General features: G+C 50.8%; 1 protein-coding gene across 2 annotated transcripts in view; it reads right to left on the bottom strand.

Moving 5' to 3' along the window:
• Positions 1 to 1,263: 1,263 nt before the first annotated feature.
• Positions 1,264 to 19,435, bottom strand: part of PTCH2 (patched 2) — a 38,520-nt gene continuing 20,348 nt past the window's right edge. For both annotated transcript variants that reach the window (XM_040408166.1, XM_040408165.1), the window contains 22 exons: positions 17,894 to 18,083; positions 17,690 to 17,759; positions 17,508 to 17,599; positions 11,699 to 11,894; positions 9,755 to 9,876; positions 9,522 to 9,669; positions 9,072 to 9,203; positions 8,837 to 8,992; positions 8,647 to 8,739; positions 8,426 to 8,551; positions 7,899 to 8,017; positions 7,271 to 7,676; positions 6,879 to 7,191; positions 6,541 to 6,683; positions 6,271 to 6,451; positions 5,858 to 6,138; positions 5,631 to 5,768; positions 5,398 to 5,540; positions 4,085 to 4,184; positions 3,722 to 3,997; positions 2,766 to 3,212; positions 1,264 to 2,642 (listed from right to left, as the gene is read on the bottom strand). In XM_040408166.1, coding sequence (XP_040264100.1) covers positions 2,766 to 3,212; positions 3,722 to 3,997; positions 4,085 to 4,184; positions 5,398 to 5,540; positions 5,631 to 5,768; positions 5,858 to 6,138; positions 6,271 to 6,451; positions 6,541 to 6,683; positions 6,879 to 7,191; positions 7,271 to 7,676; positions 7,899 to 8,017; positions 8,426 to 8,551; positions 8,647 to 8,739; positions 8,837 to 8,992; positions 9,072 to 9,203; positions 9,522 to 9,669; positions 9,755 to 9,876; positions 11,699 to 11,894; positions 17,508 to 17,599; positions 17,690 to 17,759; positions 17,894 to 18,039 — 3,828 coding nt within the window. In that variant the 5' untranslated portion in view covers positions 18,040 to 18,083 and the 3' untranslated portion in view covers positions 1,264 to 2,642. The remainder of the gene's footprint in view (positions 2,643 to 2,765; positions 3,213 to 3,721; positions 3,998 to 4,084; positions 4,185 to 5,397; positions 5,541 to 5,630; positions 5,769 to 5,857; positions 6,139 to 6,270; positions 6,452 to 6,540; positions 6,684 to 6,878; positions 7,192 to 7,270; positions 7,677 to 7,898; positions 8,018 to 8,425; positions 8,552 to 8,646; positions 8,740 to 8,836; positions 8,993 to 9,071; positions 9,204 to 9,521; positions 9,670 to 9,754; positions 9,877 to 11,698; positions 11,895 to 17,507; positions 17,600 to 17,689; positions 17,760 to 17,893; positions 18,084 to 19,435) is intronic.

The following is a 19,435-nucleotide window of genomic DNA, read 5'->3' as shown; positions in this document are numbered from 1 at the left end:
CCAATTAGATAAATTGTCCCTGTAAACCATGTGACCGACACAAGTACACACTAATGTATGTCCAAGGCGTGTCCCCACAAGGATCAACTAGGGCCTATCATATGAATGTTATGCTGTATTATCTTTGCCTCATGCTATATCTCTGGTCTGTTTAATTGCATTATTAATACTGCCTAGACATGTTTGGGGGATGTGCCTATCCACCCTGGTGAAGCAACGGTACATTCTTTTTGCCTTATCACTATGATGCAAGGTCACTGGTGTAACAACTTTTTGCTACTTTTCAATAAAAAGAAAATTGTCAAGAATATAACTACTATAATACTGCTCCTATGTACAAGAATATAACTACTATAATACTGCTCCTATATACAAGAATATAACTACTATAATACTGCTCCTATGTACAAGAATATAACTACTATAATACTGCTCCTATATACAAGAATATAACTACTATAATACTGCTCCTATATACAAGAATATAACTACTATAATACTGCCTCCTATGTACAAGAATATAACTACTATAATACTGCTCCTATGTACAAGGATATAACTGCTATAATACTGCTCCTATGTACAGGAATATAACTGCTATAATACTGCTCCTATGTACAGGAATATAACTGCTATAATACTGCCTCCTATGTACAAGAATATAACTACTATAATACTGCTCCTATGTACAGGAATATAACTACTATAATACTGCTCCTATGTACAAGGATATAACTGCTATAATACTGCTCCTATGTACAGGAATATAACTACTATAATACTGCTCCTATGTACAGGAATATAACTACTATAATACTGCTCCTATGTACAAGAATATAACTACTATAATACTGCTCCTATGTACAAGAATATAACTACTATAATACTGCTCCTATGTACAAGAATATAACTACTATAATACTGCTCCTATGTACAAGAATATAACTACTATAATACTGCCTCCTATGTACAAGAATATAACTACTATAATACTGCTCCTATGTACAAGAATATAACTACTATAATACTGCTCCTGTGTACAAGAATATAACTACTATAATACTGCCTCCTATGTACAAGAATATAACTGCTATAATACTGCCTCCTATGTACAAGAATATAACTGCTATAATACTGCTCCTTATGGATAATTTCACACATTACAGACGATAGAACAAACACTGAGAAGAAAGACTCGGAGCCGGTGATTATAATCATAGATAATATATATTTTACTCTTTAAAAATAGACTTCGGTCGGCGACTACGACTTCTGTACAATCTACAAAAATAAACCTTTGTTTCCATTTAATATAAATAATTTAGATTTGGCGCAGCGACACCTTGTACCGAGCTTCAGTCCACAGAACAGACACAAACACTTAGACCGACCCTTCCCGTCACTGCTGCAGGAATCCGCAGGGAGACGCGCTGTTGGTGCTGCGTCGCCCTGCAGCTTCCGGTAGTGACACGAGGGTTAATATTTATATATATATATATTTGTTAGAGAAGCTGCCGATTCACATCTTATATACACCACGCTAATAATAATAATAATAATTATTATATTAATTAACACCAGAATACTAATCACTCGCAGTCCCTGAAGCGGGACCAATATAACGATGTCCTATACAGGACAGGCCACTTATATAGAATCCTATATCTTTATATAGAGCCATTCATTCACAGCAGATACAAAGTGGGGCTTAACCACTTCAGTGCTGGACAACATTCTGGCAGTGAAGGCGTTAATACAGAGGTTAATTAGTCATGTAGTAATTGAGAATCTGCAGTGCTACACGTTCTGGGGGGAACTACAGTGGATACTGCTGGAGGTAGGGGGTCATGGTCACCGTGCCGGACTCTCTGCGCCCATTTTGAGGGCCTGGGGAATAAAAATAAGGCCTTTTGGAGCTTGCGACATAATTGAGGCATTTTGTACCTCCTACCTCTTTCTGGCCCCTCAGTAATTAACAGAGGTCACATTGGCCGCGTTAAAGCTCCTAAATATATTTTCATTCACCTTTGAGACATTGACCAATTGCAGTGATACAATGTATCAGCGCGGGAGGAGTTGCATAGATGCCAGAAGATACAATGGGGGTCATTTACCAAAATTTAAAGTTCTCCGGCAGCGCAGGGGCTATTGAAGATTGGGGTAAAATGCCGGTCTATGACAGAAGACCCCCTAAGTATCTGTAAATGAGGTCATCTATAACGACCGCTCCGCGTGAACATTGGAACATTGAGAGCAGAGGAATCAGAACTTTTTTTTCGGGGAAGGAAAGTGCCTCATTATTTTTTGTTGTTGTCTTTCTCCCGAAGTGAAGGAAAACTGCACAAAAAAAAAAAATGCCTCCAGCAAAAAAGGAGTTAACAGATAGCAGCAAAACTGGCGAGTCTGATTTGCAGGAGACAGAGGGGCGACTAGGGGGGAGGCGGGGGAGGTTTGGGGTCTTGCTCCTCCCTGGCCTCTACAGTACATTGTCAGCTTATTAAATAGACATTTCCACGTATAATATACGGCGCGCTCGCAGTCTCTACTTATGGATTTAATCTTATTAGATCATTAGTATCTCTTGTTCTTCTCTGCGGGGGTCGGGGCTCCTGTACAAGTTCAGCGTCTCAGATCGGACACCACTGTAAAAGAATAAAAGGAAAGTGTTAAAACTGCGAAGCTCTAGCGGTAATATGCACAGAGATGACTGCAGTACCCTTGAGCACCACTTGATGGCAGCGCTTCTCCTGCCTCCATATACTGACCTAGCGTACAGCAGAGGAGTGCTCTGCGCTTCGGTTCTGCTCCACATCCTCCAGCTCAAACACCTCCAGGTGGCGGTTTTTGCCCCTGGCCCATTTGGGCCTGTGTTCCGCACAGTCCGTATCACTGTCCTCATAACCCTCGTGGCTGTAAGCCCTCACTGCTCCGGGCAAGCTTGGATGCACTGCGACTGTCACGGAAGCCGTAGCAGTCACGGTGGTGATGGAGCCGCTGGGGCCTGTCACCTTTGTACAGTAGGCTGGTGGTGTAGTTCTGTGGCCCTGAGGCCTACTACTGTACCGAGGCCTGGAATTGGGGGGCTGTTTAGTCCATGCAGACCCCTGGTGACACTTTCTCCAGTCTTTAGGCTCCTGAGAGTCCTTTATATTCTGTGCTGGAGGAGTCTTGTCTGCATTGTCTCCTTGGCTCCCCTTGCAAGGCTTTACCAGCTGTAACAGAAAAACAACAGGGATTTACTCCTCCGACCCCATTTACCACCCGCGACAAAATCATAAAGAGTCATAGCAGGAAATGGTAATCAGTAGTAGGTAGTTCACCAGAGCCTGGCCACTAGGTGGCGCCGTTCTACTGCAGCCGGGGATGCATCACTGTGTATTTTATGAAAGTCGTGATTTACAAAGAGCGGCATTTTACGTTTCCTCTCTGCATTGCTGGAGGATTCTTCTAATGATGAGGCGCCATAAATTAGGCACATCTCTGCTAGTCCGTGCACCTGGAGTGAGAACTATTACAAGCCCCGGACTGCAAATCTAAAAGGTGGTAGATCTGTCGGTCCTGAAATTCTCTCACGTGATGAGGACGGTGCAAAAACATCATTATGTTGCACGGGTTTAAAAAAAAAACAAACAAACACAATTTGGGGTATTGCACATTTTTTACACCAAAAAGTGTATTGGACGACTTAGTAAATGACCGCCTCAGTCTCTAGATAACTCACCATGATTTTGGGGTAAGAGGGGCTCTTGCTGGCTTCCAGCAGGATGTGGGATGGCTTTGGGGGGATGATATATGGGCTTCGCTCATAGAGATGGGGATCATCCTCCTCCACCCCTGAGGTGGCGGTGGTCTCAGAGTAATATTCCGAGGAGTCCTCGGGGTCACTGAAGCCCCCTCGCTCTCCAGCTTTGTGCTGCATGTAGAAGGTGTGGTGGTTGAGATGTGGCGGCTCTGGGGTGGGTGTCGGGAGGCGGTTACTATTGTCCGCAGGAGTCACCTATAAGAGAAATACAAGCGGCATAAGCTTGACATTCCGATACGTGTAAAAATGTCACATTTGTGTCAACCTGATCACATGACTCACTTCAGCCGGGGGTCCGATAAGCGACAGCAGCACAGGGAGCAGGACCAGCCCGTTCAGCAGCCCCAGGATGGTGAGAATAGTGAGCACAGCGAAAAAATACCTGCAGAGAAGAGAGGAGACGATCAGGAGGATCCGCAGGAATTAGGAACTACAACTCCCAGCATGTTGTACTGGCTACTCAATCCTAGGGATTCCTCTCCTGTCAGTGGGGGTGCCCCTGCTTCCTGCACTCTCCCTCCCCCCTATCCATTCTAACCCACAGGGAGGGGGAAGGGCGAGTGTCACACACAGTGTGAGAGCGCAGGATCCATGCAAAGACGAGCGTCCTTGGCACAGAATAAAACTGGAGGCTTGACGTGAGCAGAACTGGGTCACCTGTCCCCATGCCAAGAACAAGGACTGTCCGGCCCTCAATGGAGGCTTAAATAAAACCCTGGAGGTCCTCATGGTGGAGCGTGTCGCCAGCACCGCATGACCCCCTTCTAGGCATGTGGTGGAGGAAGGGTTAAGGGGCCTCTGTTCCAAGATGTGAATCAGCAGAGTTCTTAGAAGTGGATGTGATGTTTATGTTGGGTGCAGTAGTTTAGGAGGGGGGGGGGGGGGGCAGATCTGTGAACGGCTTCAGCTGTTTATCCCACACTGTGCGCAGGCCGTCTGTTTACATGAGGGATCGCTCTGCTATTTCCTGATCCGTCAGGACTTGCTCCGTCTCCCTCCTCCCTGCTCTTCTAAACAAGACCTCCCAGGTCGGCCCAGGCTTTTGGATGAGATTCAGACCCAGCGTCTTTGAGGCACACAGGCTGTAATCTTGCGCCAGCTCAGCCCCCCCCCCCCCAAAATCCAAACTACGTCAAACCGCGTAGTTCAAATATTTAATTTAACCACTTCATGACTGCTGAACATTCAATACATGAATGAGCTGCAAAAATGCAGACACCCCGAGGTCTCCAGGGTCGCACACGGAGGCTTTCCTCCTCTTTTAGTAAATAGAGATGGACAAGACTGCATTCTCAGGACGAAATCGTCAAGACCCATTATGATGGATAGGACAGCTGCAGAAAGTTCAGCAACAAATCCAGCCCATGAGAATTCACTCTAAGAAACTTTAAAAGTTTTTTTTTTTGTGTAAAATTAAATAAAAAAGTTTTTTTTTTTTCCAGGGACAGCGCCACCTTGGTCTATAGGCCGTGTCTAGTATTGCAGCTCAGTCTCACTCCTTTGAATGAGGTTAAGATGTTATACCAGACGCAGTGTGTGACTGAGGCCTAAAGGACACTAATGACCCCACAGGACACAGAACACACAAGCTGTACCTTAGAATAAAGTCAAACTCGGATCCCGCCAGCATCAGCACCCCAAGAAGAGTGGATATGGCTCCATCCAGAACGGGGGCAAACATGTGTTCTAGGGCAATTACAGAGCGCTGGTTCCGGTCACCAATGGCCGTGAGAAATCCCTGCAGGAACATAAAAACAGAATTAATTCCTGGAAATACTTGTTAAAACAAGGTTACAAGGTACCGCAAATGGTTAAACGATGGACTTACCAAAGCCACATGAACAGTGAACTCTACTCCAATCCCAACAGAGGCGATGAGGATCACCACAGGGATGGCGCTCAGCTTGATACCGATCAACCCCATAATGCCAAACAGCTCCACCGTCATCATGGCCAAGATGAAAACCTAGCGCACAAACAGGAGCAGGTTAGTACCGAGGTGCTGGAGCCTCGCGCCTCCTTCTGACTGATCGTTAGCATTTTAGGGGCTCTTACAATGATTCCAGCTGTCCACGGATTGAGCAGGAGAAGGGCGCACACCAGAAATGTACAGGCCAGAACGATGCTGATGGCCAGGAGGAACCAGTGACGCAGGCCAATGTACTGCTCCCAGAAGAGGAAGGGGTAGCCACTGGGGTAGCTGTACACCCCCTGCTCAGCAAACTCCTTGCAGACTGAGCGCACGCTCTCAATGGCTTCAATAAAATCCGATGTCTGGCGCAGACCGTTCAGGTAGAAGGGAAACTGGGCAAATTCTATGGGTTCTGCAGCTGGGACTGGGAGGAAAGAGGGACAAGCATATGTTAATCTATCTCACAGAGCAGAGACACTGAGGAAAGAGGCGCCGCATGCCTCTCGCCTCAGCGATGCTGCCGGTTCCTAGTGCATAGACCAGAATATAAACTCACTTCTCAGATTCTCCCCAGTGGTGTCATATCGATCGTGGATCCATTCCGGAGGCTGAGGGTAGAAATTGGCCTGTGAGGCAGCATAGCCCAGGGGATCGTTGCTCACCCACACGGTCAGGTAGATATAAAACACATCCTGAGCAATCAGGCCATTCTCATCCACTAGTCGGCGACTAATCAGCTGTGCGGAAGAAGAACATACAAAGGGTTATGATGACATGAACTCACAAGTCTCGGACATTCTCAGCCCTCATCAGGATAAGGATCTACCTGGTCGACATTAAAGGGATCCTTCTTGCTCCCCGTCTGGATGAGGAGCTTATAAGCCAGGATGCCGTCCTCTGTACCGTTCCTGTAATTATCCTGCGTGATGCGACCAGAATGCCAGTCCTTGTCAAAAGAATCCTGGAGGCCTGAAAATGTATTTGGTTATAAATCTTCTGTATTTACAATGTAGCTAATAAAAAGACCCCCTGAATACAAAGTGATGACCCTGATCACAGGACATCTCCAGGTGGCATGGTCGGAATACCATGCACCCTCCTGGGAGGTCTCATGGTCTCGCATTTCTAACGCACAAGGTACTAGTACATCGATTCGGTCCTCACCTCTCAGCCAGTCCTGGAAATAATGCAGCCACATTTTGGGCAAGTCTCTTCCCTTCTCTCGGACAACGAACTTGACTGAGCCGAAGGACTCGTGGAGCTGGCACAAAGAGCTCTGAGCCTTGGGGTAGTCGAAGCCTCCCTTTGTAACGATGAACATGTTGTAGAAGGAGAAATATTTGAACTGAGCGGAGATGAAGTTGTACTCCTTGGTCTCTCGAGGAACGATGTCCGTCAGGTAGAGTCCGTCATGAACCATGGTGGTTCCATACAAGCCGAGGCCTAAAAGAGCCATGAAGAGAGCGACCACGATCCCCTGAGAAAGGAAAGCTGCAGGTCTCAGTACAAGAAGATCCGATCCCGACCCTGAATTATCTCTCAGCCACGGAACTCACCTTCATCTCCGGCTTCAGCAGTAAAGGGGCGTACTTCTCACGGGCAAAGTCCGCCAGGCTCCACTTCAGGAAGGGAAGAGGGACGCACTCACGCCTGCCTTTGGTTTCATTCACCTGAGACAACAAATCCCGGGTGGAGCTGGAGGGGCTGAAGACCTGAGACCCCAAGGGGTCCACAGTGGGGACAATGACAGAGGGCGAGGTGGAGATTTGGGAGGTTGGTGGTAAGATGGTGACCACGTGGTGCCCAGATGAATCACACTGGGTGAAGGCCTGGACGGTGGTGGTGATGTGGGTGCTGGTAGTGATGGTGGGGTTCCCATAAGATGAGGGATGGTAGGTGTGATTGTCATTGGCATCGGGCATTTCTTGAGGTTGAATCTGGATCACTCTGGAGGAGCAGGGGCTGCAAACAAGAAGCAGGGGTTAGATTCACCCGCATCACCATGAGCTGAATCGCCAGATCACGCTTTCAGCACCTTTTTGCATTGACTCTTTTATCATTTGTGTGATGCACGTCTTTATATCAGACACAATAAAGATGGTTTTGGATTACGTGTGTGGTGTCTGTAATTCGGTTCTGTAGAACGCCAGATCCGTAACATCAGGGAGCTTCCATATTAATTACCTGTAGAAGCAGCAGAGAATATCCAGCCTCTGATCCTCTCTACGCTGTAGATCCAAGCTCAAAATGGCGGGAAATATTAGCAAAACCATCGCAAAATTGAATACGACCACAATAGCAGCCTGAAATGAAGAAAATGGGAGTTATTGTCAGTGAGGGGCAGACTCCTCGGAGGAGAGCGTCTCATCACTTATGTAAGGTCTCTTCAGTTCACATTCCATACTTGAGGTTGTATATAATTAGATGGAAACATCCTGTGGTCTCCAGTCCACCCTTATCTCACAGACCACCCAGAAAGCTGAGCGGATGATCCAGCCTCTCCCCCGATAGCCCCCAGGGAAGTGACATCTTAATGTAGCCGAGGCCTTTGTACTGATGTCACCTTTCACCTGAGCAGCCCGGACAATTCCCATTAGAGACCTCTGATGCGGTGTCTCCTTTCACTACCCTCCAGGGTGCAGAGACGGACAGACCCTCTCCTGGACATAAAGGAGCCGCCATGTGTTACTGTGTACGGTGGGTAGGATTACCTGCAGCGAGAACGCCCGCAGAGCTGGGATCGGAACCAAAGCCGCCATGAAAAAAGCAATCATATTATTGATAGAAGTCAGCGCCACACTCGTACCCGTGCGTCTCAGGCATTCGCCCGTCCTTTCCTGCCACAATGAAAAAGAAAAGGTCCATATGAGGAAGTGTCATGGGGGGTCTATACAGTGGAGGCTACTTCATCAAGGTAAAAGTGGCAACTCACCTTTAAAGGGGTACTCAGGCCGGTCTCTGTGAAGGCGTGTGCCAGCAGGAACATGTCGTCCACACCTATACCCAGTGCCAGAAATGGCAGGACCTTCAGAAGAAGAGACAAGTTGTGTAAGATTGTGAGCTCAGTGGGCCAGGCATGGGCTCAGGCCTTCAGAAGAAGTGGTTTAGTCTTGAGCCGTTACCTGGGTTGTTGCAGCATTGAAGGAGATGCCAAGAAGGGAGCAAAGTCCCAGCCCTGATGCCACAGAGAGGGCCACAAGAAGGACTCCAGCCAGGCCCACAGCTCCTTGAGACTTGGAACAATCCCAGCGCAGCATGGTGACACAGGCATAGGCCAGCTGTGGGGGAGAAGATTTACTGCACCAGGTTCCCTATGGACAAATATCAATGGCTTTGCATGTGAGCATCAATCCGTACCATTAGCAGGTATCCGCCGGCCACGCGGATGGCACTGACATCGGAGAAAGACTTCATGATATCATTCAGGGTGGTGGTGGAGAAGGCGTGGATGTCCTGCGATGCGTTCTGCGGGACCGACTGCTGTGCTTGCTGTGAACAGACAACATATGGTTATCAATAACCGTCCACCCATCAGATGGCAGGACCCGAGTGCCAGTCTATAGGGGGCATACTACAGATGACTGGAATGTCTTCCCTCCTTGTTATCTTATCCTTCCCACCAAACAAATCCCCCCCCTCTAAAGAAAAGACTGATGACTGCAGATGCTGGGGGAGGGGGTTATAGGTTGGCTGAGGTCACCTGGCAGCTCCTCTCGGTCAACCCACCCCCATTCGTTGACCCCTCAGTGAATATGACCTGCTGTATCCCATCCATGATCACAAGTTCATTAGGTAGAAGTCACAAACCTCCACAAACTTTCGCTGCCATGACTCCAAGATGGCAGCTGCCTTCTCCTCATTCCAGTTGATGTCATGGATTTCATAGTCGTCTTTGAAGTGTTCGTACAGCTGCCCCGGACTCATCAGGAGGTACATGGTCTGCAGAGCTTCAGCACTAGGAGAAGGAGAAGCAATGTCAGCGCCGAGGGCGGCCGAGCTGCGGACATAGACAGGCCCAGGACACAGGAGAAGCTCCTCACCTCTTCAGTTCTCCGAGGCTTCCTTTCAACATCCCGCCCAAAATCAGCTCCTTCTGCCAGAACATAAACTTCTTGGAAAAGCCGTGGCAGCCATTCTGAAGTGTAGCCACAATGTCTGGGATCTGCGATGGAGTATATGTGTTATATACTTACATAGCACAGTGGAGAAGCAAGGGGAGACACAGGAGATCATGCGGAGCTGCGCTGCTGGCTATGGAGGGACATGGAGGACAGCCATCACTGCATGGTAGCTATGGAGGGACAGCCATCACTGCATGGTAGCTATGGAGGGACAGCCATCACTGCATGGTAGCTATGGAGGGACAGCCATCACTGCATGGTAGCTATGGAGGACAGCCATCACTGCATGGTAGCTATGGAGGACAGCCATCACTGCATGGTAGCTATGGAGGGACAGCCATCACTGCATGGTAGCTATGGAGGGACAGCCATCACTGCATGGTAGCTATGGAGGGACAGCCATCACTGCATGGTAGCTATGGAGGACAGCCATCACTGCATGGTAGCTATGGAGGGACAGCCATCACTGCATGGTAGCTATGGAGGGACAGCCATCACTGCATGGTAGCTATGGAGGGACAGCCATCACTGCATGGTAGCTATGGAGGACAGCCATCACTGCATGGTAGCTATGGAGGGACAGCCATCACTGCATGGTAGCTATGGAGGACAGCCATCACTGCATGGTAGCTATGGAGGACACCCATCACTGCATGGTAGCTATGGAGGGACAGCCATCACTGCATGGTAGCTATGGAGGACAGCCATCACTGCATGGTAGCTATGGAGGGAGAGCCATCACTGCATGGTAGCTATGGAGGAGAGCCATCACTGCATGGTAGCTATGGAGGAGAGCCATCACTGCATGGTAGCTATGGAGGGACAGCCATCACTGCATGGTAGCTATGGAGGGACAGCCATCACTGCATGGTAGCTATGGAGGACATCCATCACTGCATGGTAGCTATGGAGGACAGCCATCACTGCATGGTAGCTATGGAGGACATCCATCACTGCATGGTAGCTATGGAGGACAGCCATCACTGCATGGTAGCTATGGAGGACAGCCATCACTGCATGGTAGCTATGGAGGACAGCCATCACTGCATGGTAGCTATGGAGGACAGCCATCACTGCATGGTAGCTATGGAGGGACAGCCATCACTGCATGGTAGCTATGGAGGACAGCCATCACTGCATGGTGGCTATGGAGGGACATGGAGGAGAGCCATCACTGCATGGTAGCTATGGAGGGACAGCCATCACTGCATGGTAGCTATGGAGGGACAGCCATCACTGCATGGTAGCTATGGAGGACATCCATCACTGCATGGTAGCTATGGAGGACAGCCATCACTGCATGGTAGCTATGGAGGACAGCCATCACTGCATGGTAGCTATGGAGGACAGCCATCACTGCATGGTAGCTATGGAGGGACAGCCATCACTGCATGGTAGCTATGGAGGACAGCCATCACTGCATGGTAGATATGGAGGGACAGCCATCACTGCATGGTAGCTATGGAGGAGAGCCATCACTGCATGGTAGCTATGGAGGAGAGCCATCACTGCATGGTAGCTATGGAGGACAGCCATCACTGCATGGTAGCTATGGAGGACAGCCATCACTGCATGGTAGCTATGGAGGGTCATGGAGGACAGCCATCACTGCATGGTAGCTATGGAGGACAGCCATCACTGCATGGTAGCTATGGAGGAGAGCCATCACTGCATGGTAGCTATGGAGGACAGCCATCACTGCATGGTAGCTATGGAGGACAGCCATCACTGCATGGTAGCTATGGAGGACAGCCATCACTGCATGGTAGCTATGGAGGACAGCCATCACTGCATGGTAGCTATGGAGGACAGCCATCACTGCATGGTAGCTATGGAGGACAGCCACCACTGCATGGTACTCACCTCCTGTGACTCCTTGTTGGGGGAACTGTCTGGACACTCGGAGTCTGTGGGGTCGAGGCAGGGCCGCTCCATATATGCCTGTCCCACCTCGGCCTTGTCCAGCATCTCTTTGAAGCCATCCAGGCTGGTGAATTGGCTGAGCTCCTCCATCAGTTGGAGAGGGTCCAAGTTTGTCCACTGAATGTCTCTCCTTCCCCTGAAACAAAAAGGGCATGAAACAGATTATTACATATAGAAAAATGGAGAATTCCTACCACTGATAATGAAACCACATATGCTGCAGCGCTGCACAATCAGGGGAGGCTTTATTGTATTGTGCAATGGGGCCCAGCAAACTGACAGTCATGGTGCACATGATAAAGATGAGATGCCAAAGATATATTTCCCCCAACCTGTGGCACTACAGCTCCCATCATGCCTTGACATTGTGCGTCCGTGGGAGAACACCGCCCTAGACCCTGCTGCCGGGGCCCTCCTGTATGAGGTCTATATTAGAGCGCAGCCGCTCTCGGCCTTGCGGACCATTCACATTCCTTCTTAAGGGCTTGAGGGAAACTAAGGTGAAAATAATTGATATTAAATCTCTCTTTGTCATTTGAATGGTCTGACGGCCGCCTTCTCCCCTTCTGCTTCTAAGATCTGAGCTGCATCCCCCCTTACCCAACGAGGCGTGCCAGATGCTAAGGGGGGAAAAAGAGCATGTATTATCCTGTTACACAGGGGAACAAAGCTGCGCGCTCCCATGTCATCAGCGCATAGCGCAAGTCAGGGCAATTATCAGAAACGTGGTAACATCTTGATAGACCGGGAGCCCCTGCAAGGAATGCTGGGAAGGGGCGAATCTACGAGGGCAGGAGGAGAGCCCAGAATACGAGGAGCGGATAAGACAATATCCAAGGGCTTGGAGATTAAACCGGTCATGAAAACGATGGTATTTTCCTGTGTCATCCTGTCCGTCTCCCACCAGTCTTATTACACCGCGAGATGCGAGTGGCGGAGGTGCTCGATTACCGCCGGTGAATGGAAACAAGAACGCTTCCATCTCCTAACAGCAAACAGAGATCTTACAGTTAAAGTGCAATCTACATTAGGAGGTTGTAGTTGTCCAATTGGATGATGTTTTGGTGAATGAATAATAGGTTTGACGCTGCCGATGGGTCGCACTATGGATCACGTCTCGCCTGGATACTGCTCATGGCTGCCAAGAAAACACCGTAAAGATGGGAAAATTAATTCTTGAAAGTGGAAGAGACGCCTTGGTATGGATCGTCTTGGATTATGGAGGAGGAATGCATTGGCGGGAGAACCTGACCGCTATGGCTGCTGCACCCTCTCCGAGGCTTGAAATCCGGCAACTGATGGGTTAACATCAAGCAAAGAAAATTCCCACATGAAAAGGGGGCACCTACTTGGATCTGTGGGCCCCCCAAACAACTGGCTTATACAGGCTAGGAGTCCTCGCATCCCCTCTTTGGATGCTGGGAAATTCACCATTTTACCCCTCCAAAGGATGTGATGACCCCACGTAACAAGTTCTGTGTTTTCTCAAGCCCCCAGATAAAGGGAGGTGAATGAGGGGGGAGAGAAGGGAGAGGGGGAGGAGGCGGAGAGGTAGGTGGAGGGGGGCAGCTCTATTTTACTGCCGCTCCGTGGTCCAATACTCCAGGGCCAGGAGAAGAAAGACCCGGGCCCTCCAATCATCAGGCCGCGAGGAACCAGAGCGCAAGATTGTATCGCAGCACGAGAAGAAGGATACAAAGTCCTCCGCCTCCAGCGCGGGGACATTAGCGGAGAAGGGGACACAAGACACAGAGAATCGCTGCGGAGGGCGAGGGAGGGGCAGTGCAATAATTCATTAAATCTGCCCAGAACGAGGCGGATTCTCCCAGATTCCCACATACCAAGCGGCTGGCAGTTGCTTCCACAGTGAAGTCCCTTTATCCGGCCTTTTTTTGCTTCACTGAAGCCGACTCAGGGCTTTTGTTTTGCGCGCACATTACTGCTCCTTTGTTCTGCAGCCTCTCTGCGCCGTATAGAAAAGAGGGACCCCGAAGCTGAACTGAAGCGGAAGAGGCGCGGGCCGAAACCGCCGAGAGAAGCGGAGCGCACCGACGAATATCTGGTGTAATCCGGACGCTGCTCTGTCACATGAGATCTAAGGGGGCGCTCTGTCACATGAGATCTAAGGGGGCGCTCTGTCACATGTGATATAAGGGGGCGCTCTGTCACATGAGATCTAAGGGGGCGCTCTGTCACATGAGATCTAAGGGGGCGCTCTGTCACATGTGATATAAGGGGGCGCTCTGTCACATGAGATATAAGGGGGCGCTCTGTCACATGAGATCTAAGGGGGCGCTCTGTCACATGAGATCTAAGGGGGCGCTCTGTCACATGAGATATAAGGGGGCGCTCTGTCACATGAGATCTAAGGGGGCGCTCTGTCACATGAGATCTAAGGGGGCGCTCTGTCACATGAGATCTAAGGGGGCGCTCTGTCACATGAGATCTAAGGGGGCGCTCTGTCACATGAGATCTAAGGGGGCGCTCTGTCACATGAGATCTAAGGGGGCGCTCTGTCACATGAGATCTAAGGGGGCGCTCTGTCACATGAGATCTAAGGGGGCGCTCTGTCACATGAGATCTAAGGGGGCGCTCTGTCACATGAGATCTAAGGGGGCGCTCTGTCACATGAGATCTAAGGGGGCGCTCTGTCACATGAGATCTAAGGGGGCGCTCTGTCACATGAGATCTAAGGGGGCGCTCTGTCACATGAGATCTAAGGGGGCGCTCTGTCACATGAGATCTAAGGGGGCGCTCTGTCACATGAGATCTAAGGGGGCGCTCTGTCACATGAGATCTAAGGGGGCGCTCTGTCACATGAGATCTAAGGGGGCGCTCTGTCACATGAGATCTAAGGGGGCGCTCTGTCACATGAGATCTAAGGGGGCGCTCTGTCACATGAGATCTAAGGGGGCGCTCTGTCACATGAGATCTAAGGGGGCGCTCTGTCACATGAGATCTAAGGGGGAGCTCTGTCACATGAGATCTAAGGGGGCGCTCTGTCACATGAGATCTAAGGGGGCGCTCTGTCACATGAGATATAAGGGGGCGCTCTGTCACATGAGATATAAGGGGGCGCTCTGTCACATGAGATCTAAGGGGGCGCTCTGTCACATGAGATATAAGGGGGCGCTTTGTCACATGAGATATAAGGGGGCGCTCTGTCACATGAGATATAAGGGGGCGCTCTGTCACATGAGATAAGGGGGCGCTCGGTCACATGAGATATAAGGGGGCGCTCTGTCACATGAGATCTAAGGGGGCGCTCTGTCACATGAGATCTAAGGGGGCGCTCTGTCACATGAGATATAAGGGGGCGCTCTGTCACATGAGATATAAGGGGGCGCTCTGTCACATGAGATATAAGGGGGCGCTTTGTCACATGAGATATAAGGGGGCGCTCTGTCACATGAGATATAAGGGGGCGCTTTGTCACATGAGATATAAGGGGGCGCTCTGTCACATGAGATATAAGGGGGCGCTCTGTCACATGAGATATAAGGGGGCGCTCTGTCACATGAGATAAGGGGGCGCTCTGTCACATGAGATAAGGGGGCGCTCGGTCACATGAGATATAAGGGGGCGCTCTGTCACATGAGATAAGGGGGCGCTCTGTCACATGAGATATAAGGGGGCGCTCTGTCACATGAGATCTAAGGGGGCGCTCTGTCACCCCTCTCACTCTGTCTGAGTTCACTCCTCTCTCCATATTTCACTCTCTCTTGCTCTCTCTCAGTCTCTCTATATCCATCTAGCGCCTCTCTCTTGTTCCCATACCTCTCTTCATCTTGCTGTCTTTCTCACTCTGTCACCTCTCTCTCTGTGTCTTGTCTGCTCTCTATTTCTCTGTCTCCCTCTCACTCGCCCCTCTCTGTTTGATGTCTCTTTCCCCCAGTCTCGCTCTCTCTCTTTGTTCTCCTCTCACCCTCTCCCTCACTCTCCTTGTGCCTTGCTGGCTGTCTCTTTCCCCATCCCTCTCTCCCAGTCTCACTCTCTCTCTTCGTCCTGCTCTTGCTCTGTCTCCCTCACTCCCCCTTCTCTCTGTACCTCTCTGGCTGTCTCTTTCCCCGTCCCTCTCTCTCTCTTCGTCCTGCTCTCGCTCTGCCTCCCTCACTCCCTCTTCTCTCTGGCTGTCTCTTTCCCCGTCCCTCTCTCTCTCTTCGGCCCGCTCTCTCTCCCTCACTCCCCCTTCTCTCTGGCTGTCTCTTTCCCCGTCCCTCTCTCCCTCTTCGGCCCGCTCTGTCTCCCTCACTCCCCCTTCTCTCTGTACCTCTCTGGCTGTCTCTTTCCCCGTCCCACTCTCTCTCTTCGTCCTGCTCTCGCTCTGTCTCCCTCACTCCCCCTTCTCTCTGTACCTCTCTGGCTGTCTCTTTCCCCGTCCCTCTCTCTCTCTTCAGCCCGCTCTCTCTCCCTCACTCCCCCTTCTCTCTGTACCTCTCTGGCTGTCTCTTTCCCTGTCCCTCTCTCCCTCTCTCTCCCTTCGGCCCGCTCTGTCTCCCTCACTCCCCCTTCTCTCTGGCTGTCTCTTTCCCTGTCCCTCACTCTCTCTTCGGCCCGCTCTCGCTCTGTCTCCCTCACTCCCCCTTCTCTCTGTACCTCTCTGGCTGTCTCTTTCCCCGTCCCTCTCTCTCCCTTCGGCCCGCTCTGTCTCCCTCACTCCCCCTTCTCTCTGGCTGTCTCTTTCCCTGTCCCTCTCTCTCTCTTCGTCCTGCTCTCGCTCTGTCTCCCTCACTCCCCCTTCTCTCTGTACCTCTCTGGCTGTCTCTTTCCCCGTCCCTCTCTCTCCCTTCGGCCCGCTCTGTCTCCCTCACTCCCCCTTCTCTCTGGCTGTCTCTTTCCCTGTCCCTCTCTCTCTCTTCGTCCTGCTCTCGCTCTGTCTCCCTCACTCCCCCTTCTCTCTGTACCTCTCTGGCTGTCTCTTTCCCCGTCCCTCTCTCTCTCTTCGGCCCGCTCTCGCTCTGTCTCCCTCACTCCCCCTTCTCTCTGTACCTCTCTGGCTGTCTCTTTCCCCGTCCCTCTCTCTCTCCCTCACTCCCCCTTCTCTCTGGCTGTCTCTTTCCCCGTCCCTCTCTCGCTCTGTCTCCCTCACTCAGTCGCCCCTCTCTTTTACGCTCTTTTATTCCACCAGCGGTCTGGATAATGGCAGCATTTCAATTTGTTTGGCGACTGAAGCCATTTGCAGCGCCATTAGCATGAGAATGCTCCTGTTACCATTTGCTGACAAAGCAGCCGCTCCGCTTGGGCCCCATATAGATAAACACACTTGTAAACACAAAGAATAGTCGCCATTGTCCCCGCTTCCATCTTCTGCCCCCCACCCTTCCCACTCGCACCCCCCCACCCACCAGACCCTCGGCCGCTCTCCCCGCTCCCTCAGCCTTAATAGACACATAATTGCCAGAGTGAGATGGAGGGGGGCGAGCCGGGGGGACGTGGAGTCCTGCGGGGGCGACACCGGCTCAGTCAAGGTTGCCACAATGTGTAAATCTCAGGCCGGATTCTGGAAGGATGACCCTCTCCTGCGCCTCCATGATAGCGCTCCATTATCCGCCTGTCATGTTTGTTTAAAAGGCGGCTCAGAAGACCACCATCCACTTAATATAATCGCCCACCAACTGGGCACAAAAACGGATCTCACTCCAAGACCCCCCTAACATTTCACCCCACAAATGCCCATAGGTGATAACTATGCAGAGATTATTAGAGGCGGGTGCTTACGGATCATATCCGCCATCATGAATTTACTTACGGTAAATAGGCGGAGCCTCCCTGCAGCTGAGACCCTTCCCAAAAACAGTCCAAGGGAGTGATGATGACACAAGGGAAAAGCTTCTCAATCATCTGCGAGACAGGGAAGACAAAGATCAGCCCCTTATATAATATTCACTCATCTGTACACTGTGACGACCCCGCAGTTCTGCTCACACTCACCCGCTCAATCATCCCATTCTCGATGATTGGGACGCCGGACTTGTAGCAAATCTTGTTTAGATCCCACGACCTGCAAAGAGAAGAAAACGGTCAGAGACGATGCGGGGCCTAGGGCACGGGATGCGTGACAAAGCCTTCCCACAGATACTGCGCCAAGAGGTTCTGCAGCACCAGACAATAGCACATCATGGCGGCTGCACTTACTTTCCATACATTGAGACCTGCACTTTGCTGGCGGCCAGCGCAGCGCTGAGGTGCAGGAGGAGAGCCTGTTGGGTCAGGATATTTTCGCCTTCCTCCTTCGGGGTCTGGATGAGCATTTGTGAGGTGTAGATGGACTCCTCGCCCATCTTCTCTTTCGTGTAGCTGAGCTCCTGGCTCACGCGGCTGCCGGCTGCAGGAGCAGAGGAAGGAAGCGTGTTAATACCTAGCACGTTATACAAGGCACAACATTCCGCGCGCGCATAGCCTCAGATACACCACATAAAAAGCCCAAACCCCTCATGTGAGGTGCTGGCGCGGCATGGGTTAACGGGCCATGCCATAACGAGCTCTCAGTCTGTGGGAACTGTACAGCCGGGGTATTCACCGCGCCGCTTGCGAACTCTGCGAGCAAGAAAGAAAGTTTCTTGTCATTAGTGTTAATTTGAAGGAGCGCTGGTCCATCCGGGCTTCAAAGCCCATTCAGCGAGGCCGAGGAATTTCCACTCCCTAATTAACCAGGGAACAGACATGAAAAGAGGCGGCGATGGGACCGAGGAGACGAACTTCAAACAGGGAGAAGCGTGCATGGGGGGCCCCGAGGACGAGAGGCAACCTTGTCCCCTATAGCTCCTCTCATACAATCACCTGTGGCGGCACTGGGCGGACAGCGGCCATAAATACCGTTTATTAGGAGGAAGCCTTGAAATTACAGGGGGCCCATGTTTTATGTTGTCTCCTGTCCTGTCTTCCTTCATCCATCTGGACCACCCATAGTGGAGGTTCACCTCTCATCTGGTCACCATGTGATGCAGACACATTGCTCGCTGCAGACGCGCGCTCCCACGCAAACGAAAACTCTTCCCTACTGGTCGGCCAGCAGGACAAATGGAAAGAGCCTTAATTGTCCAAATCTGAGGCTAGGGAAAGGTCAGGACCCGAGGAAGACGGATAGAAGGGACCTCTAGGAATAAAAGTCCAGACAACAAGTGGTGCTAAGCAGGGGCTGGACTGGGAACTATAAGTGGCCCCGGAAAAAAATCCTAAAAGTGGCCCCATGTTGTAGGCAGGTGCAAATTGACAGAAGGCAGGGCAACACAAATACCATAGCGCACTAGAAGCATAGCCCCAAAACCTGCCCCTCTGGGGTGGCCATCAATAGATGCCATTCTCGTCCCCCTCCTCCAGTTCTCTCCGGTTGATATATGGAGCAGGGGGCTCTGGAGGACATGTGGGTTGTGGCAGAGAGGAGATTCCCTGTAAGGTCTACGGCCAATCCACCCTGGTGCTAAGGGTCTGCAGGGGCCCACCAGCTCATCCCAGCAGTATCTAAAGCATCCCAGTGGTTGTACTGGGGCCCTCTGCTGGTGCACGAATCATCTGGTCCCATAAGGTGTTGCTCTTTAGCTCTATCTTTTTTGCTCGGCCGCAGAACGGATTTATGGATGCGGACAGCACATTGTGTGCTGTCCGCATCTTTTGCCGCCCCATTGAAATGAATGGGTCCGCACCTGTTCCGCAAAATTGCGGAACGGATGCGGAGCC

This window comes from Bufo bufo, chromosome 9 (genome assembly GCF_905171765.1).
Source record: "Bufo bufo chromosome 9, aBufBuf1.1, whole genome shotgun sequence".
NCBI classification, from domain to species: domain Eukaryota; kingdom Metazoa; phylum Chordata; class Amphibia; order Anura; family Bufonidae; genus Bufo; species Bufo bufo.
This window is presented reverse-complemented; position numbering and strand designations above follow the sequence as displayed.